Source organism: Neolamprologus brichardi, chromosome 1, assembly GCF_056152115.1.
Source record: "Neolamprologus brichardi isolate AB-2024 chromosome 1, ASM5615211v1, whole genome shotgun sequence".
Classification (NCBI taxonomy): Eukaryota; Metazoa; Chordata; class Actinopteri; order Cichliformes; family Cichlidae; genus Neolamprologus; species Neolamprologus brichardi.
This window is the reverse complement of record NC_142104.1, coordinates 37,568,518-37,588,009: the sequence shown is the minus strand read 5'-3', so window position 1 is coordinate 37,588,009 and position 19,492 is coordinate 37,568,518. Positions and strand designations below refer to the sequence as shown.

General features: G+C 40.9%; 1 protein-coding gene across 1 annotated transcript; it reads left to right on the top strand.

Moving 5' to 3' along the window:
• Window positions 1-4,967: 4,967 nt before the first annotated feature.
• On the top strand, window positions 4,968-17,701 carry LOC102792883 (galectin-9-like). Its single transcript, XM_087841633.1, has 8 exons — window positions 4,968-5,127; window positions 7,090-7,178; window positions 10,043-10,247; window positions 10,528-10,647; window positions 10,826-10,975; window positions 11,771-11,859; window positions 15,897-16,053; window positions 16,296-17,701. Exons 1-8 carry the CDS (start codon window positions 5,092-5,094, stop codon window positions 16,440-16,442), a joined length of 993 nt encoding a protein of 330 aa, XP_087697759.1. The 5' UTR covers window positions 4,968-5,091; the 3' UTR covers window positions 16,443-17,701.
• Window positions 17,702-19,492: the final 1,791 nt, after the last annotated feature.

Here is a 19,492-nt window from a genome sequence, read left to right as displayed (position 1 = left end):
ACAGGCAGTGCGAGTTTTAGACCTCGCTGGTCGGCTTGGTTATACACATGAGAGTAAAACGTTTTGGGTTTTTTGCACATCATAAAAGTTTCGTTTTGTAAAACTTTCCGATCTTTCCAAAATGTTCACTTGCGAGCAGCGTAAAGGAGGAAGTGTACACTTTTGCTTCCTGAATCTAAACGCTGAAGTGAACTTTGGCCTCGAGGTTTTCAGGGAAGAAAAGACACATGCAGATGCTTGTGTCCATGAGGCTTCTTGAGTTTTGGCTCCAGTGCAGCGGTTAGGTGGGAAACAGATGCGCAGATTATGAACAAAAAGAAAGTTCGAAAAAGACACGACTTGCGTTATTCCGATACGGATATAGCGTGTGAAATATCGAGCCAAAACAGAATTCATATTTGGACATGTTTAGTGGCCCAGAAGTAAATACATTTGCTTAAACATCTGCGACACACAAACAAACCAAGTGCAATAAACAGAGCGGTTAAGACTAACCGCAGGCTTTGAAACTGGTGCCACACACGACACACAGCTTAAACTAAACATGTAGCGTGTAAAATTCTATCAATAATAGAACATCGATAATTAAAGTCACAGCTATTCTCTGATGTTCCTGTGTAAAATGGTATTCATTATTTCTATATTCCACTTCCTATAAGATCAGATTATAATAGTGAAGTTGCAATTCATGCATGACAGTTTAGTAGGAAGTGGTTTACAGCAGCAACATCCTTTTGCATTTTTGAGGCCTTTCTTTGGTTCTAAGTACATCATCGGTAGCAGGACTTTTATTGGGACCAGATATATAATAATAACACTAATAATAATAATTGTGCTGCTGCTGATGATAACATTTATTATTGTTGTCCTTTGTATATCTATGTAAAGGTGTCATTGGGGTGAAAATCTTTTTTCAGGGAGAGACGATAAAACACTTTCTCTTCTAGACTCTACATTTTTTAAATGTATTATTTATTTATTTTAATGTGAGTGCCAACTGCTGGCTGCTGTGGAGGTCCTGGAGGTCCTTACACTGGGACCAGGCTGCATTTTTAGGTTAAAGTCTGCCATGTTTAGGTTGAGGAGGCTTCCTGTTGGCGCGTGTGTGTGAATGAAGTTTGTAATAAGGAATAACTGAGTGCTCAAATAGAGTGTTATTGCTTTTCCCCACCCCAATGAGTTTAGCCTAATTCATGTTTTTCAATCACTTCCTCCTGTGTGTATATGCTGATATGTATATATATTTATAAAGCCTATAGTCCGACCATTTAGCAACTTGTTGTTGGTATTATGTTTTCACCATTTACAAGTTACTTAGTCAAATATCCCTTTCCATTGGTTTGGAGTTCTGGGGGCATCAGTCAATGCAGAGTATATTGGAACCCGCAATCACCAGCTCTTCTGATGGTACACTGAAGTCTAGCGCCAGTCGAGAAACAGCCATCGCCCAGTTTGAATTTGTGAAATAAATATATCTGCACCATAAAAAAACCTTAGAATGAAGCAAATAATTTGTGTTCTTCTTTGTATGATATCAACAACTGTGCAACTGGTTTTAAATGCACCTTAGAACACACATGTATCAACACTACATATGAGCAGGCGGAGGGAGGTTTGGAGTCTTCACACCCCCCCATTCTCTTCTGCCTATTGGAGCGGGGGGGCTAGGAGGAGGAGTTGGCCGTCCGATTGGGGTCTAGAATGTGGGGCCTCCCTGCTGCTGCTGAGCCAGGGCAGTCTGCTTCTCTCCACCCCAGGGAAAAGGGTAACACTACCTGGGTCTGGGTGCAGTTCCCCCCTCCAGGGGCAAGGGTACATAGACCTGGGGCTTAGAGTAGGCTTGGGGAGTGTGATTGTGTGTACAGTGTCTCTTTATGTCTGTCTCCATGTTGGGTGAGTGCTGAGTAACTGCCTATGAGAGCATGAGGGTGGGAATGGATGTTTGTATCTGTGTGTGCCTGTTTGTTTGTGTCTATATGTCAGGTTGGGTATCAGACGCCACCTCTCTGGGGACATCTCAGGTCCTCTAATGTATGGAGGCCTATCTCCTCCCACCACTTTCCCTGCCAGTGGCAGACGACCTCAGACATCGGTGCGTTGGTGGTTCTTTGTGTCCGGGGATGGACGTCCAGGTACCCACTGGCTTACTCCTGGTGGCTGCTTGTTGGGGCCTGGAGCCTGGGGCTCGCTCGGGCCACTTTGGGAGTGGAGTGCCCTCAGCCTCTCGGCCCGGGGCTCGGTCACTCTGGCACAGCTGGCTGCCGGCGGAGCTCACGGGCACGTCACTGCAACCCCCCCCTGGCTTCTGCTCCGCGGCTGCTGAGTGACCCTCATCTGGGGCTCTCCTCAGCTCTTTCTGGGATAGAGTTTTGATCTCCTCCATACCTGCTTCATGCCCTGGAGGACGGCGCTGTGGCCCCCCACACCCTCTAGCAGATCATTACATGAAGGAACCTTTTAAATACAAGCGCGCTCATGCTCACAGGTGTACACACGGGTGCTCACACACACAAACTACACCCTTTTTGGCTCCTACCTCAAAGCACACTGTGCGCTGTCGATCTTACGTGCTGCACAGTAATGTTTAATATTTAGTATTTACCGTTATATTCACATAGATCATCGTGATGTTGTTTATTATGTTGCTCTTTTTTTTCTTCTGCTTGTTTTCTCTTTTTTCTTTCTCAACAGGTGATCCAGGTGATTGATATATGTATTTGTTTGTCTCCTTATTTTGTTGGTTTTTGTTTTTTGCCCCTTATCCCCGTCCCTCTTCCCCGCTGTTTTTCTTTCTCCCCTTTCTTTTCCCCAGTCAAGTCTTTCCGTATTTAGCAAGTGAAAAAAAACAAAAAAAACAATAAAAGGTGAAAGATTGATGCGTCATCTGGAACATACAGACATATATAAAGGATTATTATAGCATGATGATGATATCACAAACTGGTACGTTTCAAATCTCTAATTAGTATGTTGTAGAATTCCACACTAACTTTGAACATCTGTCATGTGCTAACCTGATCTTCAGAGAGCTGAGGGAATGCTAAGTCCATCCATCCATCCATTCGCTTCCGCTTATCCTTTTCAGGGTCGCGGGGGGCGCTGGAGCCTATCCCAGCTGTCATAGGGCGAGAGGCGGGGTACACCCTGGACAGGTCGCCAGACTGTCGCAGGGCCAACACACAGAGACAGACAACCATTCGCACTCACATTCACTCGCACATTCACACCTAGTGGCAATTTGGATTATCCAATTAACCTATCCCCACAAGCTGCATGTTTTTGGACGGTGGGAGGAAGCCGGAATGCTAAGTCGTTTAGGAAAAAGCCCGAGTTAAGCCTTGTTATGTTCATCTCAGAATGGTATAAATTTGTATAGAATTCTCTAAAACACTCATTAATTTGACGGTTTCCTACGTGCCTTTCACCATTCACATCCACAATAGCTGTGATAAAATAACTTGATGGAGTATTCCTTGCAAGATGAGCCAGAAAGTGGTTAGGCTTATTAGCTGATTCAAAAAGCCGTTGTCTGGCAAGAAGGACATCTCTTTCAGCCTTTCGCATTATCAAAGTATGCAAGGATGTCCTGGCAGTGTTAAGCTCACTTAATATTTCAGATGATTTTGTTAGTAAAAATTTTTCTCCAGCTTTTTCCTATTATTCTCGATCTCTAACTGCCTTGTTAATCGGCGTTTTCTTTTATGACTTGTGTATGAAATAATCATCCCTCTCATGTAAGCCTTATAACTATCCCATAAAGTTCTCGGGTCTATCTCCACTTTATCATTTATTTCTAAAAAATAATGTTGTTTGCTCTGTTATGAAATGTATAAATTTCTCACGCACCTCGACCTCCATCTCCAGCTTGGCAGGTCCCGCTGGCGCACCAGCCTCCGGCTCACCCCGAGCCGCACGCTGTCCACCCTTACAGTGATCACCCGGTTGCTGTAACAGTAGCCTACATTCAATGGCTGCAGCCCTCCTGCTGCCAGCTGTACACATCAACACCAAAAACAACAACAGCACAAGCAGCGCACAGGTTTTAAGCCGGTGAGGCATGATTGTAGATGCAGTGAAGGTGAGTCCATCTCACCTGCAGCAGCATCGCAGACCACGAGCCACCACAATAATAAAACTTTTTTTTATTTAATTATAAATAAATTATTTCTCCTAATTATGTCCTGGGTTTTAACTAATTAATAATACTAAAGGAAACATCACAAAAAACACTTAATTAATTAATTAATTGCGATTTAGCAATTCAATGAGGCATCCACCTTATTTATTGAAAAGTATCATATCAGTATTGGTATCGGCGATACTGGCCCGAATTTACTTGGTATCGGATCTATACCAAAATATGCAGTATCGCACACCACTAGTTAAATCGGATGTTAACGCTGAGGGAAACAGATACGACTCATTTACTCATGACTCAAGAATACTCTTCTGCGCTCTCATGGCTGTTGCGTTAGTCCGTTACGCAAGGCTAGGTGAACACAGCAAACACAAACAGGCAGTGCCAGTTTTAGACCTCGCTGGTCTGCTTGGTTATCTGTCATGTGTTGCTTAGCAAGTGTTTGTTTGTTTTTTGTAAAAGTCCTTAAATCCTGTGGTGGTAAAGAAAGCATCATTGCACAAAAGTGTGTGCTGGTCCAAAGCATTTTTCCCACAGTGATAATACAGAGCCGTTATTTTCTTAAGTTAAAGCTTTGGAGATGGCCTGTCATTAAACTTAACTTTAAGTTGCTGCTGGAGTTACAGTGTAGTGAAATTATTGTCTTATTGAAAATTTGTCTGTGTGTATGAATGTGTGTGTTTTACAGTCTTGTTTGAGGTTTGATAGTCTACAGTTAAATCGGATGTTAATGCTGAGGGAAACGGATACGACTCATCATTTTTAAATACCGCCAGGAAGAAGAGGGGCGTGGTGGGGGGTGGGGGGTTTCTGGCAGGATAAGCAAATAAGCAGCTTGCAAAAAAACTTTAAATACCGCCTATTGTAGGAAAAACGAAACCTAAAGGTGGGCTAACTCGCAAAATTCAGAGCACTCTACAGCTCAACAATCTTCCGTGTGTCCGTTCAGGGATATGGCTTTTTATCAGCAGTCACCTTTTTACAACCCGGTAAGAGAATAAAATATGTTCATCTTAAGACTTTTCGCTCTTTTACGGACGGCAAGAATACTCTGCGCTCTCATGGCTGTTGCATTAGTCCGTTATGCAAGGCCAGTTGAACGCAGCAAACACAAACAGGCGAGTTTTAGACCTCGCTGGTCGGCTTGGTTATACGCATGAGAGTAAAACATTTTGGGTTTTTTGCGCATCATAAAAGTTTGGTTTTATAAAACTTTCCGATCTTTCCAAAATGTTCACTTGCGAGCAGCGTAAATGAGGAAGTGTACACTTTTGCTTCCTGAATCTAAACGCTGAAGTGAACTTTGGCCTCGAGGTTTTCAGGGAAGAAAAGACACATGCAGATGCTTGAGTCCCTGAGGCGTCTTGAGTTTTGGCTCCAGTGCAGCGGTTAGGTGGGAAACTACGGAAGCGTAGAGCTGCCACCCAGGCAAAAGAAAAATACAAGTGTATCATGTTATAACGTGAAAAGTTTATTGTTCTAACAAGATACTTTTCCTGTTTGTACAATATACTTTTCACGTTTGAACAACATAATATCACGTTATTACAATATACATAATTATCACGTTCGTACAATATATTTATATTGTACGAACGTGATAGTATATTGTACAAACAGGAAAAGTATCTTGTTAGAACAATAAACTTTTCACGTTATAACGTGATACACTTGTATTTTTCTTTTGCCTGGGTGGCAGCTCTACGCTTCCGTAGGAAACAGATGCGCAGAATATGAACAAAAAGAAAGTTCGAAAACAACACGACTTGCGTTATTCCGATACGGATATAGCGTGTAAAATATCGAGCCAAAGCAGAATTCATATTTGGACATGTTTAGTGGCCCAGAAGTAAATACATTTGCTTTTAAACATCTGCGACGCACAAACAAACCAGGTGCAATAACCAGTGCGGTTAAGACTAACCGCAGGCTTTAAAACTGGTGCCACACACGACACACAGCTTAAACTAAACATATAGCGTGTAAAATTCTATCAATAATAGAACATCGATAATTAAAGTCACAGCTATTCTCTGATGTTCCTGTGTAAAATGGTATTCAAGCTTCTTTTCAGGGTGGGGACAAAGTGAGAGGTCGAGCTGTAAAACTTTGAGCCAGAGCTTGGCCTGTCTGTCGTCCCAATTCTGTTAATCTATCCTTTTGCCGCTGTACTCAGGTTTCCAGGTTGAGAAAAATCCACCTGTATTAACAAACTAAAACATTCACTTACTATTTCTTTTCTGAAAACATCCATTCGCTTTATCTGCCTAGATTTTACTCTCTCTCTCTTGGTGCATACTTCACACAGTCAGGCAGTTATGGGCATGCAAAGTTCTGTCACACACACACAGCTACTCACCCCCAGCAGCTGCAAAGCTGTCTTCACGTCCTCTATCCACACTCTCTTATTTTATATTATATTATTTAATATACATACACACAGATAGACATTTGCGCGCTGATTTGCTAATTTTGAAATAAATATATCTGTACCATAAAAAAAACCTTAGAATGAAGCAAATAATTTGTGTTCTTCTTTGTATGATATCAACAACTGTGCAACTTTGTGTACCAAAATATTCTCAAAACTGAACAAATTAAAGTTCACAAACACGTGTTTTTCCAACTTAGATGTGAGTTTTCATGTCAATTTTTCCAGCCTTTTCTTCTTCTATTAAACTGCTGCCAACATAAAAACAGACATTCATGAAGGAAGAGACACACATATTAAAAAGTTAAGAAAGTGATTTCCCTTCAGGAAACAAAGTAGCTACAAAATATGTAGCTATATATCCATCAGAAAGAAAAGAAAGAATGATCAGTAACAAAATGACACTGTTTCTTTGGTTTATGTGGCATTCTAACTTCATTTATTAATTTTTTTTAGCATATTAGATTTTGCAGTCAAAATATAAAGCCAGTAATTAGATGTTTATCCATGTTCTTTCTAGATAATCCCATTCACTGGGTCAATCCAAGGTGGTCTGCAGGAGGGGAAGTCTATCACTGTCAGTGGACGTGTCCTACCTGGGGCTGACAGGTCTGTCTGCTTGTTCCTTTATTTATCAGCAGAAGTGTTTTATTTGTTAACCAATAATTTTCTTCAAATCTTTCATCAACAAGTATTTTTTTGCACAAAACAAGACGAAACTAAATAAAAACGAATGCAGGGGGACATTAACACTTTCATCTATAAATAAAAATGAGATGAAAATGTTCTGGACTGACAAGATCCAATCAGAAGTAATTAAGTCACCAAAACCACGTGAGAGTGTTCAGTCCACTCAATGGGCAGATGTGTCTGGGGCAGGAGCAACAAAAGTAAATACAGTAAGAAGTTACTGTGTGACAAAAGATATGTTTGTTTCATTGAAAGTTGATAGCCCATACAGACCGTTGCACATCTGTGTTAAGGGACAGCCACTAAAGAGGTCACTATTAATCATGTGTCTCATCACATGAGCCAAGGTGTTGTTTTTTTTGTTTTTTTCAAAAAAAGGCGTGGATCTGATATGCAGGGTCCAGAACCCCGAAACAGGAAGTCTGGGTCAGCTCTCTGTTTTAAAAAAAAAAAGACTCTTCTAATGTCTGAATGTTGTGTGGGTGAACATGACCCAGCTTCGACCTTGGCAGACCTTGGCAGGCAAGGTCCCTGGCTCAGCTGCAGCGGAGGGGTGGTGCAGTGAGCTCAAGGGGCAGTGCAGGGAGGTTGGCAAACAGGTGCACAGAATCAACTAGAGATGGCACGATACCACTTTTTTATGTCCGATACCGATATCATAAATTTGGATATCTGCCGATACCGATATGAATCCGATATAGTGTATTTTTTAATCAATAAAACGTTTTTTTAATATCTTGCTGCATTTTGTATAAGTTCATACTCAAGTTTAAATAAATAACAACACTAAAGCTATTCTGTTATACCTGTATGTAAAAAATACACTGCGCCCAAAATATTTCATAGTTCAGCAACACTGATCAATCTAATAAACTTAAACCTGCTCCATCCTCCCTATTCTGGTATTTTAAAGAGTACTTAACAGAAATATTAAGCAACCTAACTAATAGGGTTGCAAACTCCCAGCAAAAAAAAATAGGGAACCACCCTCCACCTCATGATGCTTAATCGATGTAATCAAATTTAATTTGATGCAGGGGGGAAAATGCACAGAAATAAATTATTTTTCAAGAATAATTAAATAGATTCAACATCTTTCTTCAACAGGACTGCAGACTGCACAGATGGTACCTTCCCAAAGGAAAAAGTAGTATAGCTTACTAGGGTATATTAGACTTAACAGTTACTATATACAGTAATGGACTTCTATATATTTTACATCAGATTAAAACTTTGGGTGTAAGATTCAGATAATTATTTATTAAAAGCTAGACATTTTAAATGAGAATAAGAAAGAAAAGTATGTCTTTGTGCCCCCTTTTCCCTGTTCATGCCCTATCGGCCCCCCTGACTAAACTTTGCTAGATCCGCCCCTGCACAGTTACAGCCGTCAGCTGCGTAGAAAAAGATCCTGGTGTAGAAAGTAATATTAAATAAATTCTAACAACAGCTGATCAAGCTTAATAGTGCTGCTGTTGTTCAGCCGCTGGTTTCCTCTTTCTGGTGAGAAGTGGGCCAAAAACTAAGAAGAGAGACGGACTCGTGGCAGAAAAGCCGATCAGCTGATCATTAAGCAGTTTCAAGATTGAAGTAGCAGCAGGAGAGAGAGAGAAAGAGAGAGAGAGAGGCAGTCGCTCCATATATCAGTTGTTAAGCTTAACACTAAAATGCTTTACAAACATTCAGAGATGAACTTACACACTTGCTTTACTTCTCTCTGGGAAAACTTTCTCAGAGATGAAATGCCGGTTTGCTAGCTAGGCTACAAATACACACAGCGCTCTATCATGTGATGCACACTGCTCCGACGTGCTACGGTTATGAGCCGAGTTACACCGTGTAGCAAGTTTTGTGAGGTGCTTTTTTGATATTTAATGGATCGGATTACATTTTTTATTTCTCGCCGATATCCGATCCAGTAATTTGCTTCAGTATCGGACCAATACCGATACGTAATATCGGATCGGTCCATCTCTAGAATCAACTAATGAGGTTTCTCCCTGATATATAGCGAAGTGTGAGCCAACAGAAGGGGTGGGCGGGAGACTAGCTGGAAAGCTGGTGGAGTGGGTGCCAAACCATATAAATGTTACATATGTGCTATTGCAATAAATGCTCCTCAAACGTAAACAACATACCAGTGTGTCAGGTCAATCTTTACACAGACCATGACCTTGTGTGGGACCGCAGGAATGTGGAAGATAAAAACATGTGTCACCAACCTATCATTATACATGATTCTGAATAAGAGAAAGTGTCGTTATCCCCCTGCGGTTAGCCTGACCACTGTGGTGTTGTCCACAGACCTCACAATGCAGTTGCTTGGGCGACCCCCCTGTTCAAAGGCACTGCACAGGGCCAACTTAAGTTTGCCAGTCAACATCTGACAAGGCACAGGAGAAAGTGCTGTGCTCACATCAAAATAAAATTAGGTTCTTTAGCATTATCTTAACCTGCCATGTTTGGATGAACAGAAAAGCAGAAAAGGTTTACTAGGTCATATTAATGTATTATGTTTTTTTCTGCATCTTAAGATCTTATTCTTTTTCTCTCCAGTAAAATAAAAAGTACAGACTGTTCATTTCTTTGTAACTTACAAATTCATCAGTAGATCATTGCCCCACTGTAAGGAATATTTTTTGTTAATTTGTAGTTCTTTACTCACTACAGTCATTTAAAAACTCCTAAAACTTCAAAATTACAACTTATACTCATTAGTTGTCTGTGAATATAATCACATAATACACCCATATATTCCTTCTTATTCACTTTCTTACTCACAGGTTCCATGTGAATCTACAGTGTGGTTCCAGGGCTGGTGCGGACATTGCTATCCACATTAACCCACGCTATGAAAGTCAGCATTATGTGGTGACCAACTCTTGCCAGAATGGGACCTGGGGCACTGAAGAGAGGAAGTACAACTCCCCATTTCCTGCTGGGTCCTCTTTCACTCTTGTCATTGCTGTCACCCGGGACTTCTACCAGGTCAGGTCCTAAACATTTTAATATGATCTACTCAGTTATGTAAATAAATAAATAGATAAGACATTTCATTTTACTGTATTTGTGTGTTTATTTAAGTGTAGAGCAGATCATTCATATCATAAACATCTATTTATTGTATTGAAAGTTTTATTTAAAAAACTAGAATTTCTTAAAATACTCTTCTTTGTGATTCTTTCTCTAAAATCTATTGTTGTGCAAAAATAGTTTTTACTGTTCGGACAATAAGACACAAATTTAATTCCGTATGTACTATTACCAGCTCAGCATCAATGGCTCCCACTTTATGGAGTACAGACATCGCCTGCCATTTCACCAGGTTGACACCATCGCAGTGGGTGGAAAAGTGGAAATTTCTTCCATTGCTTTTCAGAGCCCTGTGGTGAGGAAGTTTACACAATTTATTGGCTGTTTATTTGAAATGCATAAGTAATATAGCAGCATAGTTGGTTGTGTACTTGTGCTCATGTTTGAATAATCTTAAACCTGATAAATAATCAAGAATATGATAGAACAGTGATAACAAAGTGGTTTCTTTTCGTATTTTATTTCCTGCACAGTCAGCTTTTCCTGCTCAGCCTGCGTTTGCTCCACAACTAGGCTTTCAACCCCAGCCTGGATTCCCGGCACAGCCTGGATTCCCAGGACAGCCTGGATTCCCGGCACAGCCTGGATTCCCAGGACAGCCTGGATTTCCTCCTGTAGCACCAGTGAGTATCGTGGTCAGGTTCTAGTCTGTAACATCTGCTGTGGTGACAGCAACAAAAACCCAACACACAGGGACAGACAACCATTCACACTCACATTTACACCTAATGGCAATTTGGATTTTCCAATTAACCTATCCCCACAAGCTGCATGTCTTTGGACGGTGGGAGGAAGCCGGAGTGCCCGGAGGGAACCCACACAAACACGGGAGAACATGCAAACTCCACACAGAAAGACCCCGGCCTGATGTTGGAATTGAACTCAGGACCTTCTTGCTGTGCGGCAACAGTGCTAACCACCGTGCTGCCAATTATTAAATCATTTAATAAAAAATCATTAATTAAATGACAGGGACTTACAAGAGAGAGACCTAATGCTTAATCTTTTCAATTCAATTCAATTTTATTTATATAGCGCCAAATCACAACAAAAGTCGCCTCAAGGCGCTTCATAGATACAGAGAAAAACCCAACAATCATATGACCCCCTACAAGCAAGCACTTAATCACCCACATTTAACTGTTTTACTCTTTAGTGTAGCTAAAGATACTATATTGTTCTTTCTTTGTGAATTTTCTTTGTAGTAGTATTAAAATGGATGCATGAGACTTTTGTGAAAGGTAACGTTCTAGCTTCTAAAAACGTGCTCATTTATTTGTGGCTAAAACATTAAAACATTACCTTTAGCCCTAAAGATGTCCCTAGTGAACTGATGGATGTTAAGAAGGTAAATCTTACCTAACTTTAGTCAGAGTTGCAGTTTTTCTGTTCAAATAATATATATTTCTTGTGTGCAGGTGGTTCCATACAGGGGTCCCATCAGTGGTGGACTAAGACCTGGCAGGACCATCACCATCCAGGGAACTGTATACCCAAGTGCCACAAGGTCAGGCTTCATGATCAGATGTTGCTTTATTTGCTTTGAAACTAGCATATATCAATTTAACAGCAAGACATCATAACTATGTATGTGAAGTGAAAACATTAAGAATTAAACTATACAGTGAGGGAGATAATTATTTGATCCCTTCCAAAGAAATGAATTATGGTGGCTTAATTTTAATGGAGAAGAGCACAATATCAACAAAACATATGGGAAAAAAACATACTACATAAATGTTAGAAGTTCATTTGCATGTCATTGAGTAAATCAGTTTCATCCCCAGGCAAGACATGACTTAGTTACCAGGTTTGTGCACACACAAAGCACAGATTTTGACCCACTCCTGTGTACAAAACCTTTAAATATCCTTTAGGTTTTTGGGTGCCACTTGCCTTCATTATTGTGCACAGATTTTATAGGGGTGGCTGTGGCTCAGGTGGTCGAGCAGATCAGCTACTGATTGGAAGGTTGGTGGTTTGATTCTTGGGAATCAAACCACCAACCAAGGATATTTGGCATACAGACTGGAGGACAGTCTGTATGCCAAATATCCTTGGGCAAGATACTAACCCCAAATTGCTCTCCGGTGTGTTCATCTGTGTGTGAATGCTTATTAGTTGCACTTGAGTTTAGAGGTGCTTGTATGAGTGGGTGTGATTGGATGAATGAGACATGTTGTATAGAGTTCTCATTTACCATTTACTCTCACTCTGTGTTGTCCTCTCCCACTTCAACAGTCCAATAGCAGGCAGTTCTCCTTCAGCTTTGTCCTGTGTTCCACTATCTCTTCATTTTCTCCAAAGGTGGCAAATGTCAAACTCCAACAGTCTCCTCAGTTCTCCTCAAATGTTCTTGTCACATGCACAGTGAACTTGCAGCTTGTTGGGAACACAGTGCCATTCATCCAATCAGTCAGGATGATGGGTTTGCTCTTCTTCTCTGATGCTGTTTGTCCACACTGCTGCTGCTTGCTGGGTCTCTTTGCTCAGGACTTTTCTGCTGTCTCTTTATCTGCCATGTCATTGCTCTTTGGAGCTGCATTCCTTGTCTTCAGGGAGGAGTGAGAGCTCGCTTATGAGTTTAAGGGACACATGGAGCTGTAAATAAGTCAGCCAGTAACTTGGCCTGAACGTTTCCAATGATGTTAAACTATAACTTTCTTCCAACCGCTGCATGTGGAAAATTGATTCAGATCTGCTTTTCACCTGAAAGTGACAAACTAAGACATGTTCATTATTGTCATCACTGCTTAATCAACACACATCTCTCTGTCTCTGTTTTTGTGAACTGTCCTTTCTTAAAAGCAGAAAATGAGATTGTAGTTGTTCTTGGCTGATCAACACAAAACCTTTTTCCTATGATTATTTTTCATCTACAATGTAAATAGGCGTTGCTCTCTTTTATTTATAAGCCTGCGATTAACCGCACGTCTCAGGTCTGCGTGAAACCCGCGCGACCGTGCTCGCGTGAACCCACGCAGCTACAGCGCTCTTCTTTGTACAGTACTTACTTGGTGTTGCTCTTGCATTAATCTCGAGTCCCGTCAATCACCATCCAGCGAGGAGAAAAAACAGACAGCTAATCCACCAGCCCGATGACGAATTCTCACGTCTTGGGACTTTACTACAGGAACTTCTATGCGTCCTGGCTGACGTCTTTCGGCTTGTCTCTTTTTCCCCTCGGTGAATGTCAATTCTAGGGCTCCGGCTTTGAAGGACCAATTAATGTTGGGTCTGTCTAGCACAGGCCCACCGCTGGAACGAGACAATTTAAAAACACAGCAAAAGCATTGAACACCAAGTAGGCAAAGTTCTTCGTGTTACTCATGCATGAGGGAGACCTGCCTGGAGCCAAGTGTCGTTCCACCACTTGACCTCCGTCAGACTCTCAGCCAGGTTCCCCATAGCACTCCTTTTATTGTGGTAACATGAATATGCATAGGGTCATTAACATATAACATCTTACATAGGTATACATGTGAACAAAGGATTGTGTGTGTGTGTGTGTGTGTGTGCGTGTGTGTGTGGTCAGAGTGTGACCCCATAAAGACTTCCCTAAACCTGCTGGTCTGGAAGTCCAGCAGTCCATCTAAACAAAAGGCACTTAGCCTACAACGGATATAGCCACGTTTATCCTACCATAAAACAATAAGAGAAGGTACGACCTCTCCCATGCTCCCAGAGTGTGGGTGTGGATGCCAGAACACTCTGGAATGCGCACAAAGCCTTTGCAGACTATTAAGGATCACACATCCTATCACTACACAATCGATTATACACCTCTACCAATCTAAAACTAATTATAAAACTCTAAGCATATATAAGTAGATATTTCTAAGCATAAATGACAATCAACAATACAAAACCTAATACAGTCCATGTTATTATTGTGTGTTTGAGGGTACAGTTGTCCATTGTGTGTGTGTGTGTGTGTAGGTGGTTGTGGGTGTGTGTATGTTCAGTCCATGAGTTTAATGTGGGTCAGATGTCAGGAGGCAGAGTTCAGAAGTCTGACAGCTGTGGGGAAGAAGCTGTTCCGGTACCTGGTGGTCTTAGTCCGGAGGCTCCTGTAGCGCCTCCCAGAGGGCAGGAGTGATGGGTGACTGGGGTCTTTGATGATTTTCCCAGCCCTTTTCAGACACCGCTTCCTGTAGATGTCCTTTATGACAGGAAGTGGTGCTCCGGCGATGCGCTGGGCAGTTTTCACGACCCTCTGCAATGCCTTCCGGTCCGAGGTAGAGCAGTTCCCATACCAGACTGTTATACAGTTGGTCAGGATGCTCTCGATGGTGCAGCAATAGAAGTTCACCAGGATGTCTGAGGACAGGTGGTTCTTCCTCAGAGTCCTCAAGAAGAAGAGGCGCTGGTGAGCCTTCTTGACCAGCTTGGAGCAGTTGGTCGTCCAGATGAGATCCTCGGAGATGTGGACTCCCAGGAACTTGAAGCTGCTTACACGCTCCACAGCCGTCCCGTTAATGTGGATGGGTGGATATGGGTCAGCATTCCTCCTGTAGTCCACGATGAGCTCCGTAGTCTTCTCGGTGTTAAGCAGCAGGTTGTTTGTGTCGCACCACTCAGCCAGACGATCCACCTCCTCCCTGTAGGCGGCCTCATCGTTAGTGCCAATCACCGTGGTGTCATCTGCAAACTTAATGATGGTGTTAGAACCATCGGCAGGTCTGCAGTCATGGGTGAAGAGGGAGTAGAGGAAAGGGCTCATCACACAGCTTTGTGGTACACCGGTGTTCATTGTGATTGTAGATGAGCAGCGGTTATCCAGCCGGACATGTTGGGGCCGGTTGGTCAGGAAGTCCAGTAACCATTGGCACATGAGGGAACTGATGCCCAGGTCTGTAGTGTGTAGTGTATTACCAAAAGTGCATTTCGTGACTGTGCTCCCAGCTATCTTCAGATCATTACCAAGGTCCTCTTGTGTAGCAATGGGCTGATCCACCACTCTTCTCATTGAGACAAAATTTTGCATTGATGGTCATTTTATATTTCTTCCATTTTTTAATAAGTGCACCAACAGTTGTCACCTTCTCACCAAGTTTATTCTTCATGGTCTTGTAGACTATTCTAGCCTTGCGCATGTTACAGTTTTGTTCCTGATGTCCTTTGACAGCTCTTTGGTCTTGCCCACAGTAGAAGAGAGGCTGGAATAGAACACATTGATTCTGTGGACAGGTGTATACACATAATGAGTGGACATCAGGAGTATCTGTAATAGAGTGATTGTAATCTGTGTGCCACACAGGGACACAGCCAATGTACAGAAGCCAGAATTGTGGTTGTAGGTGATCAAATACACATTCAAATGTTTCATCTAAAACAGACATTCCAGTTTGAAATGATCTGCCAAAGCTACAGTAACGTAACACTGCTCTTGAATTGAATCTTGTTACCAGGAAAAAACAAACTTTTTTTCGCCAGCCAATTGGTAACCAAACTGTCCTGTCTGTATAATTAGAGACTTAAATTACAAAAGAAATGATTAATTAATTAGTCACTGGTATTGCGTTATTTTGTGTTTCGTCACAGGTTCACTGTGAATCTTAGCCACCAGTCTGGCATCGCTCTGCATTACAACCCACGTTTCAATGAGAATGTTGTGGTTCGAAATACCAAGGAGTGGGAGCAGTGGGGCTCCGAGGAGCGTGGTGGTGCCATGCCTTTCCAACGGGGTCAGCCTTTCACGGTACGACTCTGAACATACACACTGTACAAGTTTCAGTAGAAGTCACATCGCTTCGTGGTACACTGCTTTTCAGTCATGACTTCACATAAAATAAAGGAGAATTATAGGTGATCTGACCTCAGAGTACCATATAACTTATAATGTTTCTATTGTGTCTCATGTTAAGTGTGCTATCTTTAGCTGTTCGTTTCACTGTAAACAAACTGATTTCACTAACAAAATGATCTTTTATTTCTTTTTAGTTGACTATAAGTTGTGAAGCTCACTCCTTCCGAATTGTGGCCAATGGGATGCAGACCCATACTTACAAGTATCGTTTCAACCCCCTGCATGCCGTTACCGCCCTGGAGATTGACGGTGACATCAGCCTGACCTCTGTGATTGTGTAGAGATGCAGGACCCTGTTGCTGTTGGCAGCATTTTGCAACATTTTCCTAACTATAGCCACAGTAATTAGCCATTAATTGGAAATTTGTGCTAACTGCTTAATTTGATTATATAATGTACAAAGTATAATCAACATCTCTGCATTAATTTTATAATCGCCTGATTCTATAATATTGTATGCTCTATATTTCTGAAACATGGTCACTCTTGAAAGAAACAACCTTTATTGGTTATCAGGGATGCCTAATTTACACACATACATTCTGTCCAATGAAGGCAAAAAAAGAGTAAACATTTTAAGCAAATGTCACACTGTCTAGTTCGAAGTTGGATTTGTCACCAGTATTGTAAACTCGACCCATGTTCAATCATTTTCTTAGTTGAGTTCAAAAGCTTTTACAGTCATTGGTCTGGTCCATCAAATAGGTGACACAGTAAGCTAGACAAACACATCCACGATGGATGAATAACCGCTGCACCACTAAACTCAGGTGGTGCCTGAGTAGTTGATTTTCTTCCCATACTGTAATTTTTACATTTTATTTCTTATCATTCTGCACTTAGATCATTACTAGCCAATCTCTATAATATTCTTTACCGCATTTCACATGAAAATGTAGGGTGGTCTTTTCTGTCTAAAACAACAGCTGCTTATAAGTTAATGTTTATCTCTATGATGTTTGTTGGCAAGCTGCCATTTTTCAATACTGTGCTTGACAGTTTCCCTGAGCCATATCCAACTTATCCAACTTATTACAGTTACTTTTCCAACACTGCAAGGTTGAGCCTGAGCCTGAGCCTCTGTTAGTTTCTTTATTCCAGCTATAGAGTACATATAAGACCGACATAACCGCAGTAAGCAACAGGTTGGTGGTGTCTTATTATGAAGCTTTGTTGTTGTCATCTTGATATTTTAATGAATAAGGACAATGAAATCTGTCAATATACCAGGTCATGGCATTTATGCAAGCCACCAGGCTGCTTTTTAAAGCCACTTTGTGGGCTAACCCACTGCTTTGAGGGCTGTCAAAACATTAGATATTGTATTGATCCCCATGATGCCACGTCATTAAGACTCTGATGTTGTTGGGAGTGCAGACTTTTGGTGGGAATTTGAATGCAGCCTTCAGCCTGATAATGTGAATTTCCACTGACAGTTATTAGATCGCTTTTACTTATATTTTCAACTTTAATATTTCTTTTATTACAAGCTGATGTGTGATGTAAGTGCTGCCAAAAAATAAATAAATGATTGCAATGAGCACAACAGTTTGGGCTTTGGAGTTAATTTATGTAAGAATAAATATAATCTTGTCTCTTTCTCAACAATTTGACTTTACAGGTACTGGAACTGGAACCACATAGTAATCTTCCATCATGGCCACCAGAGAGTGCTGTAAGGCTTTAGTAAATTGAAATCAGTGTCATGAGACACTGATACAGAGATATGTCATTATATTGCCTGCAGTTTGAAGATAATGTGTATATATATTCAAGACCATTATTAATCCTATGCAAGCACAACAGAAATTCAGTCATGCCAGCATTACATGGTGCACAACATTAAAACACATAAATAACAAGTGACACAGATAATCTCAAACTGGTATCCTAAACATAGTGCTGTACTCCGATGATTTAATCTTTGTGACATGATCCATTATCCTGCAGGAAGCAGCCATCAGAAAGAGATCGACATGATCAGCAACAATACACAAGCGGGCTGTGACATTTAAGTTATGTTGAGCTGGTGCCCAGAAAATATTCCCACATCATTACACCACAAGCAGCGGGCTGAACAACTGATACAAGGGACAATGGATCCATGCTTTTAATGTTGTTTATTCTGACCCTGCCATCCAGCTGTAGCAGTAGAAATCAAGACTCATCAGACATTGCTGTCAAAGTGTGTGAACTGTTGCTTCAGTTGTCTGTTTTCAATGGACATCTGAAGTATATTTTGTCCGGTTTTGGTGATATATGCAGTCATTTTTAACATCAGCTTTGGATAATTAAGCTCTTGGAACTGCACCAAAAAAATATTAATAATAATAATGATGCAGGCTGTGCTCAATTTTCAGTCATCCAGGTCATTGTAATCTAAGGAGCTTGAATACATTTCACCTCAGACTTCAATATTGAGGCTTTAATGCTCCTCAGTGTACACAGCTCAGTCCAGAAGCTGCAAACGAGTAAAAAAGACAGCACAGACCAATATCGTGCTGATTAAGAAAACAATAAAAGAAAATGCTGACAATAGTGTCCAGATCAATATAGTGTTTCTTTTGATCAGTACAACAGTTTACACCTCGGTAATGTAATTTCAGGGCCGTGTTTCTATGACTGATTACAGTATCGTTGCTATCTACTCATTTTCAAAGTTGAGCAGCTGTGTCTCCAGTTCCAGACTGGCCTACAAATCTATGAATAATCTACATTCATTCAATATAGCATTGCCATTAAACCAGGCTGAAAAGTTACTAAATATTTGACACACTAAGCAAGAGAGAAGCAAGGCAAACCCATTTCCAACTTTTTTTAAAATTTCAGACCAAAACCACTATGATGATTATCACACAATAAATAATAATAAACAATAAATAGACAGTGGTCCACCCAGATATTCAACACCTCCAGCTTTTAATCTGTTTCACACATGGAATTGTTTTCAGCTCTTACAATAAAAATTTGAGTTGTCGTTTTTTAAAATTTCTTTCATTCATTTTGAGCCCAACTGAATTCACTAAGCTGCAGCTCCAGACCTCAAGCTAACAAAGTGTAATCCCAAAACATTTTGTCACACATCCAAGTGACTTCTTCAGTCTGCCCAACCTTATAAACAGTACATTTGCACAATGCCTGAAACTAGTACCACAGACAAACAATGGGCTGTAAGATCAGTTTCTTGATCATTAAGAAACTGATTGTTTATAAACATCATTATAAATTTTATGTACAAATACATTGATATTCATTGATAAGAACACCTAGCATAAAAAGCTTTTCTCCAAACCTGAGCTTTGAGATGCTTTTTGAATTTCTGAGCTTTCTG